At 37.7% G+C, this 17,848-nt stretch overlaps 1 protein-coding gene across 1 annotated transcript; it reads right to left on the bottom strand.

Annotated features, from left to right (window-relative positions):
• Positions 1–923: 923 nt before the first annotated feature.
• LOC129781957 (very long-chain-fatty-acid--CoA ligase bubblegum-like) lies at positions 924–15,894 on the bottom strand (the record flags this gene model as incomplete). The annotated part of the gene is made up of 6 exons (XM_055789458.1): positions 924–1,139; positions 1,202–1,471; positions 1,545–1,995; positions 2,058–2,458; positions 2,518–2,620; positions 15,890–15,894. Coding segments are annotated over 6 exons (1,431 nt in total), but the record flags the coding sequence as incomplete, so codon positions are not given.
• Positions 15,895–17,848: the final 1,954 nt, after the last annotated feature.

Here is a 17,848-nt window from a genome sequence, read left to right as displayed (position 1 = left end):
GTTAGTTCAGTAATCAAGAAGTATATGCTTGTTACTTCTTGATTGCTGAACTAAGACAGTTTATCTTTCGAATCAAGTGAATATCATACCACTTCGTTTCGCCGGAAAAGAATTTTTAACGCTCAAAGGAGGAATCGATTCCTCATCGGAAATACTCAGCGCAAAAAATACCCCCTCCTCAAGCCCCGACAATTGCAATCATTGGTCGATAGCGGCATTGGTGAGCATTCGATAACAGAACTTTGAAAATGAACGGAATTGGGAGGGAAGGGCATAATTCATAGCCGTGTGAGCGTGACCATTATTATCTCACATCGGAATAACAATTAAATGGATATCCGAGCGGGCGCCAACTTATATACGGATTTGTGTGATTTCAAAAGCCTGTTTTCAAAGCTATTAAGCTATTGAAACATGTTTAACATGTTTCGAATGTAGTGATTGTCGTACCACTTCCTTCAGCCGGCAACGAGGTATTAACGTTCAAAACCTTGCACTCCAAGCGTCTCGCTCTCGTTTTCGGTACTTTGAACTTACACCCCGGTACAGAGATAAAAGACGTAGTTCTACGTCTAAAACATTATCATCATTTTACTCGCTGCCTTATCTGGTTGTAAATCTAACGTAGATTAGTCAATAATGTGCAAGCGATAAAGCAAAATCGCTCGCAAATCGCTCATGGATTATGATATTCAAACTGAAACCGTCGATTGTTTTATTCTTTTTTTACTCATAGTAAACTACATGCAACAAATGTCTGTTGTAATAATGTGTGTAGAGGTTCAACACTTTATGTTGGCAAAACTTTTTATGTGCGCCATATGCCATTTTGATAACAAATAAGAAATACGCGCTCAAAATCGCACAAGTTTTCGTGACGAGACCGATTTTTAGATTTTCGATTTACATCCCAAAATGTTCCAGAAATACTAAATGATTCATCTTCCACAAAGCATTGGACAGAATGAACCCAATAAAGCAAACGGAATAACCGAAAAAAATATTTTTTCCAACTCACCGAGCTCACCGCCAGGCACGGAAAAGTCCACTGGAAGAAGCGCAAACTTCTGTATCTTTTGTGCGTTGGAAATAGCTTTCTTGTTGGCACGATCGATACCCTCCTGTATGGCTTGCAGAACCTAAATTAAGAGTCACTGTTATTTAAACTGAACAACTGATGTCGCTAATCAACTATCATCACCTTCGGACAGGGACCAGCCGCATGGATCTGGCTCAGCTTAGTGTACTCCACACCGAGCCCCTTCAGCCACACGATTGTCTCCGGCGCCAGCTCATCTTTCGGCTCGCCAGAGCTCAGGTCCACCACCGTTTTGAGCGAAACGAGCATCGTCAGGAATTTCCGCTTATCGCCAACGAGAAAGGCGCTGCTGACTTGCAACAGTTCATTTTTTACCAGATTCTCAACGTGCACCGGAGGAATGTTCTCACCGCCTGCAGTGATAATCAGTTCCTGGAAGATGAAAAAATAAATTATGTGCATACTAACACACCAACCAAGGTACAGCCCAGCCACCAGTGTATACCTTTATTCTTCCAGTGATGTAAACGAATCCCTGCTCGTCCACGTACCCAACATCCCCGGAATGTAGCCACCCCTCCTCGTCGATGGCTTCCGCAGTTTTTTCCTTCTCCCCGATGTATCCCATCAGAATATGCCGCCCTCGCATACAAATCTCGCCATGGCCACGTTCGTCCGGTTTGTCGATTTTCGTCTCACATCCTCCCAACGTTTTACCTATCGTGGCAAAATTGTAACTGTCTGGGGCGGTAAGCGAATGAGCTCCCGAGGTTTCCGACATTCCAAACGCCTCCATGATTGGCATATCCAAACTCATGAAGTACTTTTTCGTCTCTGGATCCATGGGTGCGGCGGCTGTCACCAGTGTCATACAACGGCTCAGCCCCAAAGCATCCTTGACCTTAGAAAGAAGGAATCGTCGCACCAACCGGTACTGAATGGAGTTGGTCGGTTTTCTGGAACGAGACCAAAAATCTGAGTTATTCTGAAGTTTGCACTTTGGAAACACCGAACATACCCCTCCATGGCGTTTGTGTGATGCTGAAGGGTGACACTTTTAGCCCAACCCGCGACAAGTTTCTTGGCAGTGCCACTTTGTGCCCCAACTGCCATCATTTTCTCCTGAATTTTCTCGTACACCCGTGGCACACCGACCAGTCTCGTGGGTCTCGCTTCCTGCAGGGTACTCAGCAGCGTCCCCTTCATGGCGTCCTTATCGGCGAAGTATACCGTGCAGGCGAACTGCATCGACAGGAAAATGTCCACCATCTGAGCGGCAACGTGACTTAAAGGTAGGAACGAGACCAACACCTCCTGCCCGTACTGTATCTGATCCAAACGCTTGCCAATGGTGTAAGAATCCCATGTGAGGCTATCGTGAGACAACATGACGCCCTTTGGATTGCCGACAGTCCCAGACTGCAGTGGCAAGATGTAATCAATAATTGAATACTGAAAATTAAATTTGGCACACTCACCGTGTAAACCAAACAGCAGCATCGATTAACGGCAATGTTTGCCAAACGTTCACTGAATTCCTCTTCCTCGCCATCGGTGTTCATTTCCTCCAGCTCAGACCACTGAAATGGAAAAACGACAGAGAGAATGAAGAATTGCATTACCATCAATTTGGAATTAAATTAAAAACTCGTTCCCACTGAAAGCAACTGACAGATTTGTATCCAATTCTGCCAATTTCATTCCGAAGCTTATTCTCCTTTGTTCTGGAGCACACCGTCACCACTGTCGTCATCACTATTATCATCACATCATCATCATCATCATCATCGCTATCATCAGAAATTGATGTGGTTCGAAGGGATGCGATTCAACTCCCGAGACGCGAGATGATGCTGATGATTGTGGTGGTGGGAGCAAGTGCAAAATCTTGCTATTACACAACCGGAGAAGTCAAGAGAATATGTTGGAAAAGTGCGCAATGAAAGTGAAACACAATAAGTTCGCGATTCATCCGGGAATCGAGAGGAGCGCGATTGGGGTTCAAACTGATAAAAGTGTGTCGCCAATTGATTCAGTCGCCCCCGGGTGGGAGGATTTGCTGCTGCACCTTTCATATGAAACAAGAAGAATGCTTAATGAAGAAAATTAGATTTCTTGTCAGACTTCATAACATAAAATTCTATGCATCTCTGCGTCATATGAATAATGCTGAAACAGAAAATCATTCTTATTTTCAAACGAATTCTCGGATTCTAGAAATTCGTTTCTTGCCAGTTGGGATGGAATGATTTTTTCCATGTTTTTCACTCATTAAACACAAATCCTTTAAGCATTGTCAACCCATCAAATAAAATGTTTTCATCTCATTGGATCTCTGTCTTTTCTGAAACAGACTTAAATACAATTCATTTATACTGTTGTGTTTCCCGTAGACTAGCCTTCCATTTTTCATCATTTAGCTACATTGTCTTTTCCAACAGGACCAATAGATGTTTGAAAGATCACTGACTAATATCTGATAAAAATAAGTTAAAAAAACTTTTTAAGTTAAACGGTTTAATTGTGATTAAACATAATAATGTACTAAAAGCTAGAAAATAATTAGGCAAGTAGCAGTTAGCAGTTATCACACTTCTCCTTCATTAGTCTAGGGCATTGATAAGACTAAAATAAAATCGTGGGACATATGATGAAGTCGCTAATTGTGGATAATGGAAATCCAACGTGCACCACGATTTTATTTTACTAACTGCTAACTGCTACTTGCCTAATTATTTTCTAGCTTTTAGTACATTATTATGTTTAATGACAATTAAACCGTTTAACTTTAAAAGTTTTTTTTACTTATTTTATTGTCTAGTTTTAAGTACATTATCTGTTTCATTAGAATATTTCTCTACAATAAAACCATTGTACTGTATTCTATCAGTCAAAACATTTCATTTGATACCGATATTGAGTGGATTGCAGAAAATACATAGTGTGTTCTCCAAGTCAAGTTCGTTCGTTTGATACACATATCTCAATCAACCTTTTTTTTTGAGATGATATGGAATCAGCTATTTTGTAGCGGCGCCCAATTGGATTTTTCAAGATAAGCAGTTTTAAAATGACTGCAGAGATAAAGGTGTTTTATAAATTCGGTCAGTTCCTATTGGTCAAATTTGTATTATTGTGGGACAACCCTACAGACATACAAACAGTTCAAGCTAAATAAAACCGTTTAATAAATTAATTTGCTATTTTGTGATTGCGGCCATCTTGGATTTGGATTTTTCATGATCTACTGTGAACTACTATTCAAGCCCTTTCATTTGATACCCATATTAATCGGGTTTTGAGAAAATATGTAGCCCGCCATTCGGTAGTGGCAGCCATCTTGGATTTGCATTTTTCTTAAATAACTGTGTTCTACTAGTCAAGACCTTTCATATGATACCCATATTAATGGAGTTTTGACATAATATGTAGTCCGCCATTTAGTAGGATTTCGATGGATTTGCATTTTTCATAAATAACCGTGTTCTACTAGTCAAGCCCTCTCATTTGGTACCCATAATAATAGGGTTTTGAGAAAATTTTAATCCGCCACTTTGTAGTGGCAGATATCTTGGATTTGCATTTTACATGAATAACTGTGTTCTACTAGTCAAGCCGTTTCATTTGATACCCATATTAACGGGGTTTTTACATAATACGAGGGTCACTATTTATATTTCGGGAATAGGAACAAAAATAAATAGTTACTTTATTACAAACTTTACGATGGAACCGTCAGATGGACTCACATGACATCAGTGTTGCCAATTCCCGAAATATAAATAGTGACCCTCGTATTATATGTAGTCCGCCATTTGGTAGTGGCAGCCATATTGGATTTGCATTTTTCATAAATAACTACTAGTGAAGCTCTTTCATTTGATACCCATATTGATAGTTTTGAAAAAAAAATTATATATGCCGCCATTTTGTGGTGGCGACAATTTTGGATTTGCATTTTTCATAAATAACTGTGTTCTACTAGTCAAGCTAGTTCTTTTGATACCTATATTGATGGGGTTTTGGATAAACCCATATTGATAAGGTTTTGAGAAACTATATAATCCGCCATTTTGTAGCGGCCGCCTTCTTGGATTTTCAAGATCATTAAATACGCAGTTTTATAATGACTACATAGATAAAGGTGTGTTCCAAATTTCAGATCAATAGGTCAAATTTCTATTATTTCTATTAATTTCTATTATTAGAAATTACAAATGCATCCTAAGAAATTATTTTTGGACCCATTCTGTATAATATTTATACTGCGAACTGCGTTGATGGTATTTTGTCCCAATTTGCCGATGACACTGCGATTTTTATTAAGGGTCGCATCACCGGTGCTCTGACAAGCTATCTGATTTTAAGGTCTAACGTTGAAAAAATCACCACAAAATGTAATATTCTGCTGCGGTCTTTGTACTCTTTGATTGGCAGAAATTCCAAACTTTTTCTGGAGAATCAGAGAGTCATCGTTTGTTCTGCAATTGAAAACAGAGCGTTTATCCTACGATTGAATATGCGATTCCTGTCTGGAAGGGATGTGCCCGGACACACAGACTTAAACTCCAACGTATTCAAAATAAATTTTCACAAGTTCATAATGAACTTGCCTGCCTGGATACCCTAGATGAGAACATTCAGACATGCATCCAGACATTTGGAGAGAGGTGCTCGTATTCCGAGCATGAAATTGACCGGAATCTGTTCGTTGTACAGTAAGATAATATGTTTAGGTTGAGGTTAAGTTAGGTTGATAGTTCATTTTTATAATTTTCTAAAAAATCAATATGTTTAACATTCAAAATCATAAAAAAATCCAATCATGCAAAACAAGCTTTTATATGCATTTTTTATCTAGACTTAAGATGAATAGCAATAGCTGATCACTTAATATGTTAAGAACTTTGTACCAAACAAAATAATATGAAATAAATATATTTTTTTATTCGCTTAGTAAGCGATCGATCGTGAGTTCAAAACTCAGGGCCCTCATTGACCATCTTTGTGTTGTTACAGAATAGCTAAGTCCACGCAACAATCATCAGCGATGGAGATCGATCCACGGTCGAAATAAGATCGATTCATCCATACAACTGTTCTGCTCTGCAAGACACATCGGGCTGCTGTTCTATAAATAACTCAACAATGATCAATCAACTGTCTCCGTTGTCCGATGGAGAAAGAATACTCTTACGCCTAAATGGCTACTGTGTGAATGTACCATATGTAATGGTATAGAAGGAATACTGGCGAATGACAACTGTGTAATGTGCTAATTATAGATATGATAACCATGTGACATGTACACGATTAAAATTCGGCTCTGTTACATCTAAAATGCTAATGAGCCTTAAAATAAATAAATGGGATAAAAAAAAAATGGGAATATTCTGATTGTGTCAGATGTGGAAAACCAGGTGTCAAAACCGAGGGGTGTATCGATGAAAAAACACGATATAACAAATTTAGGCAAGTTGATTATTTATATCATACCTTAAAAGACATCATTTAGGAACAAAAGTAGTTTTTTTTTGTTTTTCCAAAAAATGAATCAACGATACTAAATTGGCAAAAATGATTTACCAATCACCTACTTTTATGTAGTACTGACGGTGGTGGAAGCATCATGGTGTGTGGCTGTTTCTCGTGGGCTGGGGTGGGAAAGTTAGCGCAGGTCAACGGTATTATGACTGCCGATGGGTACGCGATGCGAGAACCTGGAAGTATCCATGCTGAAAATGGGGATGGAGGATAACTACAACTTCTAGCAAGATCATGACCCGGAGCATACTGCGAAGAAAACAGCAGCCGTATCAATCCAATGGAGTGGCCACTCCAGGGCCCCGACTTGATTCCTAATAGAAATTTATGGGCTACTTTGGACAAGCAGACACCAAGCAGATCCTCAGCCAGCCGACAAGTTCCTTTTTACTCTTAGAAAACACTGATCAACTTAATTTTACGATGAGGTGTAATATCACGCATTTATGCAACAGCACCAGTAACTATGTGGATAGCGTGGTCGTGTAAAACAGCCTCTTCTAGCTGGCCTTGGTTCGATCCCCATCTGAAGGTTATCCGGTGAATATTCGACTTAAAATGAATTTTTAGTCATCATTTTTGTCTGTTGTTTTCTTTTTTCGGGTACGGTGAGGAACCCATGTGGCTTCAATTATTTTAATTGTAACATTCGTGGGATCGGATAACGATTGGAACAACACGCGGAATTGTTTTAGGTAAAAGTTCTTGTATTTTCTACAAGCTATCCATTTATATAAGAAGAGAAACAATAGTGGAATTTAAAAAGTGTTGCATTTCGAATGTCACGCAGGGGCTGCAATATATTTAGCAGATGACGCTATATCAATATTCTAAATGACTTGAATATAATTCAATATAAATGTCACGTGAAATAAGAATTCATATTGTCTGAGTTTCAAGAACGATTTCCATTCAACCGTTTGACATAGAATGGCAGGTATGGTCCCACAAACGTATTCATGAATGACAGTCACATATGTGTGACTGTAACCTGTGCCACAACGCTGCTTAGTAGATCTTCAGCTATCGTTTTACGTTGACTAGAGAAACAATTGAGTAAGCGACGATGAGAAAACTTCCGAAAACATTAATTCGAGAATGAAGACAAACGAAATAGTCCCAGCAGTTTTATTGATTGTTACCAAGGTACGAATCTAATTGAATCTCACACAGGAAACCCTTCGAAGACCGTCTACCCAGAACCGGAGGGTTTGTGTATTCAGCAGAAGCGTGAGCATTTCATTGGGCCATTGTATGCTTCCAATAAATCCGGGCTTTTCGATGTTGTCTTTCCGTCCTTGTTGTTGCGCACAACGGCAACGATAGAAAAGCACAAAAAATACGGTTGCCCTCGCTGTTAACATGCTGCCTCCCTCCTTTTCGATGCTGTGTGTCATCATCATTAGTGTGTCACATTCCAGTCGACCTCATGAAAAATTTAGAGCAATTTTTCCCCACGATTCCCGCATGTCGTACGCCCCATCCCTATGGTAACCCAACACAAAGCCAGAAAAATGAACCGGGACTTTTCACCTGTGTCGTCTGCGCTTCTTCTTCGAAGGGGGTGGGGAGGCTGTGGAATTGGCGCGCAGTCTTCATTCGCTCTGTACCTTTCCCCTCCGATTCAATGAACAGAACGCTCCCGGTGAAATATGCCAGCATATGAACAACAATGGGAATGGGAAAGGAAAAGTCGGGAAAATTATTACCGAGTTTGTACAGGAACAAAAAAAACTGAGTAAGAAAAATTGTCCACAGAGGCTCGGGAGCAGGGGAGGATAATTAGATTTCATTCCTCTGTGTTTATTTTCAAGGTGTTCTGTATAACAATATGATAATAAAGGGGGATGAAAGTAAGTTGTAAGAGATTCTAGCGTAGGCTGTGTAAGTGCAATGAGTCCAATTGATTGAAACGAGAAAAAATATATCGAAATTTGATTTAGATTGGATATCAGTGTTTTTTTATAAATAAATATATATATATATATATATATATATATATATATATATATATATACATATATATATATATATATATATATATATATATATATATATATATATATATATATATATATATATATATATATATATATATATATATATACATATATATATATGTCCTCGTATACATATATATATATATATATACTAGCTAACCCGGCAAACTTCGTCCCGCCCATTTACTTGATAAATTCTCGAGTAATGCAGAAATTTGTGTTTTATTTGTATGGCAGCCACCCCTAAGAGAGGGGGGAGGGGTATCTAACCACCATAGAAACATTCATTGCAGCCTAAAGTTTTCATATGCCTAATTTGGTTTAATTTGCTTGATTAATTCTCGGGTAATGCAAAAATTTGTGTTTCATTTGTACGGCAGCCCCCTCTAAGAGAGGGGGAAGGAGTATTTTAACACCATAGAAACATTTATTGCATCCTAAAACCTCCACATGCCAAATTTGGTTTCATTTGCTTGATTAATTCTCGAGTAATGCAGAAATTTGTGTTTCATTTGTATGACAGCCCCCCCTTTGAGTGGGGGAAGGACTGTCTAACCATCATAGAAACATATTTGTTGCACCCTAAAACTTTCACATGCCAACTTTAGTTTCGTTTGCTTGGCTAATTTCCGAGTAATGCAGAAATTTGTGTTTCATTTGTATGGCAGCCCCCCCATAAAACACAAATTTCTGCATATATATATATATATATATATATATATATATATATATATATATATATATATATATATATATATATATATATATCGGAGCATTTCATTGGGCCATTGTATGTAATATACAAAAATACCTCCCACCATCTATACCTTCCCCAGTAAATTAATTTAATTAGCAATCTAGTTCAATGTGTCATTATTATTATCGCTGGTATAACCATAAATTATCACCAGTTTGCACATCTGTTCGCTCCACTCCTTGAAGGACATTTCTCAACTACCGTTGATTTCAATCATCACCTACTTGCTTTCTCCCTCAACAGTTTTTTTTCTTCCTTCGCCGCCATCCTTCCTATCCATTATCTCATATTTGTCACCCGCAGTGCCGTGAAATGTTGATTTCTCATTTACTTGAAGTTGAAGTTTTCGTCGCACAGTCGCCCTCGGTTCTTTCCGATGATCTACGACATTCCGACGAGCTCTCGATGGGGCGCTTGCCGATGCCGTACAAACCCACACTCCGACGGACGCTCCTTAATCATCCTTCGGCGTGTCCTTCAGCGGTCTGCACTAGCTAGCGCCGGCAGAAGCCAAACACTTCACGAGCAATTTATACCACAAATGTGGGAGTACACATTAATCATCGGCCATTCGGCTGGTCGTAGTTACGCACTGTTATACAACAGAGATGATGGTAGTAATATCGTTCGTTCGTTCGAAAAGGTATCAAACTGACCATGGATTTATTTATGAGCAATAGGATACTAGTTGGTAGGATATTAGGACTATAACTTAGTTTCCGCCCGACAAAAAAGTCCGTTCATGAGAAAAAAAAATTATTCAATGAAGGGTTCTCTATCACTTTCTACAATTATCCCCATCTCTCCATGTGCGCGAGCGAGCGTTTATCATTCAATATCTACAATTATCGTTTGTAGACATCGGCAGTTGTTCGGTTTTAGCAGCTCGTAATACTGATCTGCTTGCTGATATCTCCAAATACAAAACTTTTCACTATAACCAGTCCCGTTTAAGCTATTTCGGTTTTCCTGGGTTTACCTGCGTAGGATTTTGTACTTCTGGTACGATTCGCGATTGAATGATCCTCTAATTTACTACAAATTTGGAAAAATCGGATAGAAAATGCGTTTGAACGTACCAATATGAAACGTTCACAGATGTTTAGGAAATACACTAGGCTAAAAATTTGCCTGAAAACATTAGAACTTACTGCGATATTTGCAGAATTACAGTACACTTTGTAAAGCACTATAAAAATCCTGTTTTTGGCACTTTTTTGATATTGGTGCAAAAAAATAATTTTTTTTTCGTCAAAGTAACAATTGTGCAGAATTTATTGGAGTTTTTTTTCCGCCTTTCGATTCGTGGTGCGATGGTTATTTATTGAATAATTTATCATCAAAGACGAAGGGATAATTTTTCATTCAAACTGAAATATCTCTGTATGTGAAGGTCATACAGGAACATTCTAGGAACCAAATGAAAGCTGATTGATATGGTTAATTGGATCTCTTGTTGAGGTGATTAGAAAAAAATTTTGTTAGTCCAGACAATATTTAAAAAACAGAGAAAAATCGATTTTGAATTTCTTTCCGATATTATTGCACACTACACCTACGTTAACGTTAAATATTCTAATACCTGAAAGTTATAGCTTCAAAATTATGTAGATCCTATCGATATGCGTTGATTTTTCACGAAGAGACAGCATATCAAAAATCGCATAAAATTTCCGACTTCGCACTCTGTTCCTCTAATTTTTTTGTCGTGTGTACCGGGAATTTGTTTTTTACAAGAAAAGGCTTTTATCGTCTAAATTTATATTATCGTCATCAAAATAGACATTTTCTGAAGCAATACACATATTCCAACGAACAATCCAGTCATCGAAACACTTTTTATAGCAGGAATTACTTTCAGTTCACGCAGCGAATTCGTTTTTATGTTTTCCATGCTGTCAAAATGGACCCCACGCAGCGGTGTTTTGTGTTTCGAAAAAAGGAAAAAGTCACACCCATGTCTCATAGCCAACAATTATGCGTTAGATGAACCTGAAATCTGCATTTGATCGTTGAAGCATGTTTTCAGCCACTTTTTTTTTTATCTTCGCTTATTTTTCGTCGGCCTATTTCCGCCACTTTAGTGCCAATCACCGACATCAGGGAGGCGACTCCACCTGTTCCTACCTATCAGACTCAACAACTCATGAGCCGGGCCAACTTCTTTTACTTCCGCTCCGAAGGAAGACGTAACCAGAGATTTTTCGCCTCAGAAAATCCCAACGACGCCAGCTGGGATTGAACCCAGGCCGATCGGATTGTGAGGCTGTTACGCTAACCATACAACCACTGGCGCCGTCTATTTTCAGCCACTTGACTGCAATGAAATTTTTGAGGAAAATTGAGCTCTTCTGGCACTAGTCGTGCTGTTACTTTTCTCATGACCAAAACATCCAAAAATAGACGGCCTCATGAAAATACTTCAATTGTTTTGATGCTAAAAATTTACGATATCAATTTAGGAGTCATTTTTGTGTCTCGAAAACACGATTTTAGAGCACCGGCAGAAAATTCGGTTTAAATTCGTTGAAAATTCAACAAGTTGATAAGTTTTTAAATAACATACATGGTGCATTCGATAAATAAAGGGTGTGTCACATCAAATTGCATCACGGAAAAAACGCTGTAGAAATTTAATTTTTAGGAATTATATCTTCAGCTTTCGCTTATAATCAGATAAGAGTGTATAGATCACGTTGGCCATGCTTCACTGTCAATTTTTCGTAAATTTGGAAAAATGTCGTCGAACGAAAAAGAGCGTCGTGAATTAATCCTGTGCACTCATTTCGAGAATCCAGAGTTGTCACATCGGGACATCGGAAAGATGCTGGGAATCGTCCAATCCACGGTCAGCAAAGTACTAAAACGATACTTCGAGAACCTAACCATCGACCGGAAGGTGAAGAACGGCAAAAATGGATGCTCCGTCAGTGAAAAAGATCACAAGCGCGTAGTTAAGCAGTTTAGACGTGATCCGAGAAGTTCGGTCCGGGATGTCGCCAATAAGCTGAATTTGTCAAGTTCATTCGTCCAGCGGGCCAAGCAGCGGGAGCGCCTGCGTACATACAAGGTTCAGAAGGCTCCTAACCGCGATGAAAGGCAAAACATGGTGGGGAAGACGCGAGCCCGGAAGCTGTACACCGAAATGCTGATGAAGCCGCATTGCCTGGTAATGGACGACGAAACCTACGTCAAAGCGGACTTTCGTCAGCTGCCGGGCCTGTTGTTCTTCTCCGAAGAGGACAAATTCAGCGTTCCGGAGGAGATTCGCAAGCAGAAACTATCCAAGTTTGCCAAAAAGTACATGGTGTGGCAAGCGATCTGCTCTTGCGGAAAGCGGAGCGCCCCCTTCGTGATGACCGGCACGGTAAACGGGCAGGTTTACCTTAAGGAGTGCCTACAGAAGCGCTTACTACCACTATTGAAGCAGCACGAGGGCCCGACCATCTTCTGGCCGGATCTCGCTTCGTGCCACTATTCAAAGGACGTGTTGGAGTGGTACGAAGCCAACGGGGTCACCTTCGTGCCAAAGGAAATGAACCCGCCCAACGCGCCGGAGCTTCGCCCAATAGAGAAATATTGGGCGATTATGAAGCAGGCCCTCCGGAAGAACCCAAAAGTTGTCAAATCGAAGGCGGACTTCAAGAGAAAATGGATTGCTGTTCAAAAAAAACTACAACCTGACGTTGTACAGAACCTTATGAACGTGGTAAAGAGGAAGGTGCGAGCATACGGGCTTGGGCTCGAAGTATGAATAAAAAGAAAATGCCAAAAGTTGTTTAATAGTTTTTATTTTACTGTCTAAAATTTTCAAAAGGATCGGTCTACTGGGCGAATTTCTACAGCGTTTTTTCCGTGATGCAATTTGATGTGACACACCCTTTAATACAAATTTTAATTATTTTTTTCGTTGAAACTCTATAGAATAAAACAGTTTTTTCGCTGCACTAGAGATATTGTTTTGATTTTAGCATAACCAAAGGTGCAATTAGGCGAATTTACAAGGCAGCTGCAAACAGTGCATTCGGGATTAACGGATAGTTAATTATTTTTTCATCAATGGTAGATATGTGTTATTCCTCATATGAGAAATATGTTCTCTGAAGTTGGAGTCGATTCGTTGCCTAGTTTCCACGTCCTTATAATGGTTAAATGACGATTTCCGAGCATCATTCCTTTTATTTTGTCGATGTTTTCATCAGTTGAAGAGGTTGATGGTCGTCCTTAACGTGACAAATCGTTCATCTTTTCTTGGCCGTCTTCGAATGCCTTATACAAATCATACATCCGTGTTTTCGATATAGTTTAGCCACAGATGTATTCTGCAACCTTTTCAACGTTTCGGCACAAGAAAATTTTGTTTGCAACATAACATTTCACGCTTAGCTTTTCAATAGGACCTATCTGTTTTGATCGATTCTCTTCATCGATATTCTTTATCGCTAATAACTCAGCGGGAAAAGCAATCCCTAATCTGTTCGATGATCAGGAGTGTGGAAGGAATCCTCATTTATCAAACTGTGTGGTAAAACTAGCACAAAATCTGTATGCCAGGCCGTGGTGATTGAAAGAGAAAGTCAGTAAAGAGAATCGATCAAAACAGATAGGCCATATTGAAAAGTTAAGCGTGATATCACACAATATTTTAAACCAATAGAATTATCAATATCAAAAATCACCAAGCAACGAAAAGTTAACTTGTTTTTAATGACGTTGTAATCAAGCTTAATGACAGATCGCGCTCAAAATTCTTATCAAGATCATTGACAGTAGTACAAACTTTAAAAAAAATTAAAAATGTTCAGCGGGAAGATTTTCATTTCCCGGTATATATTTGACATAATATAAGTTTTACTTCCATGATATTTGATAAGATAAACGAATTGCTTCGAGTACTCAAAGTCGTTTCGAAGATATGTTTTTTTTAAATAAATTTCTTTAGTTGTAGAAGCATATATCGCAGTGTAATAACATTCCATTTTTGAAAAAATGAATCCTAATTTCCTTTTTGTATTTCGAAATTACAAATATATAATTTTTTTAATTTTGAAACTCACTTTTTGCTCATTCGTATGTTTTTTTTTTAAATATTTGTGTTTTATTTTTTAATTTAAAGGTTCAATGCTTCAACTGCATGGCATGAAGCAATTCCTCGTCAAACAGCCGATTTTGACACGAACATATCCTATATTATTTTATAATTTTAATCATCAGATGATCAATTTTAATCGTGGCTGATTTTTTATAATGGCGTATCCAGAATCACTGACCTTTTTTGCAAAAAAATCATAATTTGAAATCCGAATGTCTGACTACGAAAACGAAAAAATGAATAAACATTCGGATGACTACGAAAACGAAATGTGATAAATCAACACATGCTGATGGGATGTACATTTTACAGTTTTTTGAATAGTCTACGAACATGTTTTTATCTAGGTGTGTGTAAATGTAGTGAACAAAAACATCGAGAAAAAATTAAAAATCGTTTTATTTCTGTTTATACAAAGATTTTGTACACTAACACAATTTTTGTGCTTAAGGTTGATCTTGGGTAGACTGTACATTTTTAGTTGCTCTCCGCGATTGACCTAAACCAGCGAAATTGATTTGTAGACTAACCCAAATTTTGCCAACTAAGTCAATAGCAAATCCTATTATTCTTGTCAACCAGCTTACATTTGATCCCTATAACATTCATGTAGGATCCTTCAATACAGAGCTATTTTTGAATGAGTTTGAGTTTGAGTTTGTCACTCCAGAATACATTCAAGGCGTGTTATTCGACATAGAAATCTCAACTAGGTACTACTAACAAAAATGATGCAAGTAATACCTATGTTGAGAAGGCAAAACTTCCACTGGGAACGTTAGTGCCATCCAAGAAGAAGTTCTATTGTTTGCAGAATTTTTTTTTTTATTATAGTGCATTCTCAAAGCCCCTGTAAGCGTTTCATATTGATACGTTTATTCATTAGAATATACTTGAAAGTTGAGGCTGATTTTTTACCTCAAGATTTTCTTCCCTCAATATTGTTGTAAATGATCCAAGTTTCTCCAAAAACGCTGTGCCGGATATGAGTTTTTGTCGAATCTCCTGAGAATGATAATCCTGATAATCTTTATACATAACAGACAATTGCCCATAGACTGGGAGTATGAAGAAGTACCGGAATACAAGAAGACAAATTTCGAAGCAATAAAATGTAACCTACAAGCCATAGAATGGCAAACTTTATTGAACAGCGAACGAGATGTCAACTTATACGTACATATTCTTCACGAAATTCTGAATAACATAATAGAAATGTGCCGAAGAAAAGAAGACAAAGAAATTCAACCAGCAAATATCATTTTTAGTTTACCGCTAAAATAAGAAATTTAAAGAATAGGAAACAAAAAGCACACATTCATAGAACACTACAACTCTGTAATCAATAAGGGAAATAGTGTGTTAAGTTTTGTCAAATAACGTCCAAGACCCATACACAATAAAGCTTTTATTTATTTATTTATTTATTTAGTTACATGTAAGGCCGTTCTAGAATACTATAATATCGTTTAGAACCCGTATATGGTCGTACATGAAGAACGCATTGAGTCACTCCAGAAACAGTTTCTCTTATTTGCACTCCGTAAGTTGAACTGGACCTCATTTCCACTTCCTTCATATGAAGCACGCTACATGCTCATAAACATCCGAGCACTAAAAGAACGCCGTAAATTCGCAATGCTTTGTTTTGTTAATTACCTAATTTTGCAACGAGTACAATCAGCTGAATTACTAGAAAAAACCAAATTTCTATGTACCTGGCCGTCAACTAAGAACACGCAATTTTTTTCTAAACAAAACATCCAGAACAAACAATGCAAACAACGCCCCTATCAATTGCATGGTGCGTATTGAAAATCAGCGAAATAATTGACACAACAATGAATAAAAAAACAGCTAAAAAAACACCGTAGAAGTAACATATAAACTAAGAAAACATTGTAACATTAACTTATAAGTATGTAGTCTACATTTGTTTGACGAAAGTGATTAAATAAATATATAAATAAATAAGACTATATGACAACAACATGAAAGGGCAACAAAAATACGCAATAAAATGACGGCCGCCGACCCGCTGTCGGATGCGGCCTCTCGCGAGCAAACCTGTGTTCCACTGATTGCCCGGTTAATTTGAAACATAGGAAACAAACCTATAGCATGGTTTATTTTTGTTTCGAAATATGAATTATATGTTTCAAAGCAAACATTAACCGAGCAAATGTAATGCACTATATTTTGTAGATATCTCATAGATTATTTCTTCTTTGACAAATTAGCTACTCTGTCGGGTGGTGTTCAGCAGTTTTTAATTTATTATCAGAGTTGTTACTAAAATTAAAATCTTCACCATTCGACAATGGTGCAGGAGACGTATTTAGGTGGAAATTAGCAATTAGAGCTTGACAGTTATTCTCTAGACAAAGTCAAAGTTATTCTCTTGACAGTTATTCTCTAGTCTTAGACAAAGTTGTTACATATGATAGAGCGCTCATTTTTATGTTATCAAAAATAGGGTGATTAAAATTGTCGATGAAATAAAACATCTAACTTTCTTATCTTTAGAAACATAGTTCGACAATGTTGTAGTCCCAGTTATTTGAGACATCTTTGTAGAACAAAGATTATCTCTATCTCTTAAACTAATCAATATAGCGCCTTTTTTCTATGTTGCATTGGGGTGACCTTGAAAAAACGTGTTTTTTCTGCTTTAACTTTTATATTTCTAATTCTATATCAAAACTGTCTTCGTACGACTTCTAGAGCTTATCGATACCAACATTTTGCGATGCAGAACTTGTCGATATCTCAACTTCACTCAAAGTTATTGATATTTCTTCCCAAAAAATACGCTCGCTTCAATTGTTTGTCATTCTTTCTGGGGCAAACATAAACAAAGTTTTTTGGCTGCATTTGAAAGAGCATATTTCACCCTACATGATGTGTGATTCATGATGTGTGATCAAAACTATGTTATTTTTCGGGTTTGAGTAAATTAAAATTGAAATCATGAGTTTTTGGGTAAAATACCATCAAAAACTTTGAGTAGGATTAAAATATAGACAAGTTCTGCATCGCAAAATGTTGGTATTGATAAGCTCTAAAAGTCGTACGAAGACAGATCTATAAAGTTAGATTTTTCATTTTATCGACAATTTTGGTCACCCTATTTTTGATAACATAAAAATGAGCGCTCATATGTAACAACTTTATCTAAGACAGTTTTGGTCTAAACAATAAATCTCTCCCACAAAGTTGTTTTTAGCGCTTTCTATGTGAGTTGCATTAGGGTAACTATGAAAGAACGGATTTTTTTGCTCTAACTTTTATATTTCAAATTCTACATCAAAATGGTCTTCGTACGACTTTTAGAGCTTATCATGACCAACATTTTGCGATGCAGAACATGTCAATATCTTAATCCTGCTCAAAGTTATTGATGAGTTTTCATCCAA

The sequence above is a fragment of the Toxorhynchites rutilus genome, unplaced genomic scaffold, assembly GCF_029784135.1.
Source record: "Toxorhynchites rutilus septentrionalis strain SRP unplaced genomic scaffold, ASM2978413v1 HiC_scaffold_292, whole genome shotgun sequence".
In the NCBI taxonomy this organism is placed as follows: Eukaryota; Metazoa; Arthropoda; class Insecta; order Diptera; family Culicidae; genus Toxorhynchites; species Toxorhynchites rutilus.
The sequence above is the reverse complement of the archived record's forward strand: the minus strand, read 5'-3'. Positions and strand labels throughout refer to the sequence as shown.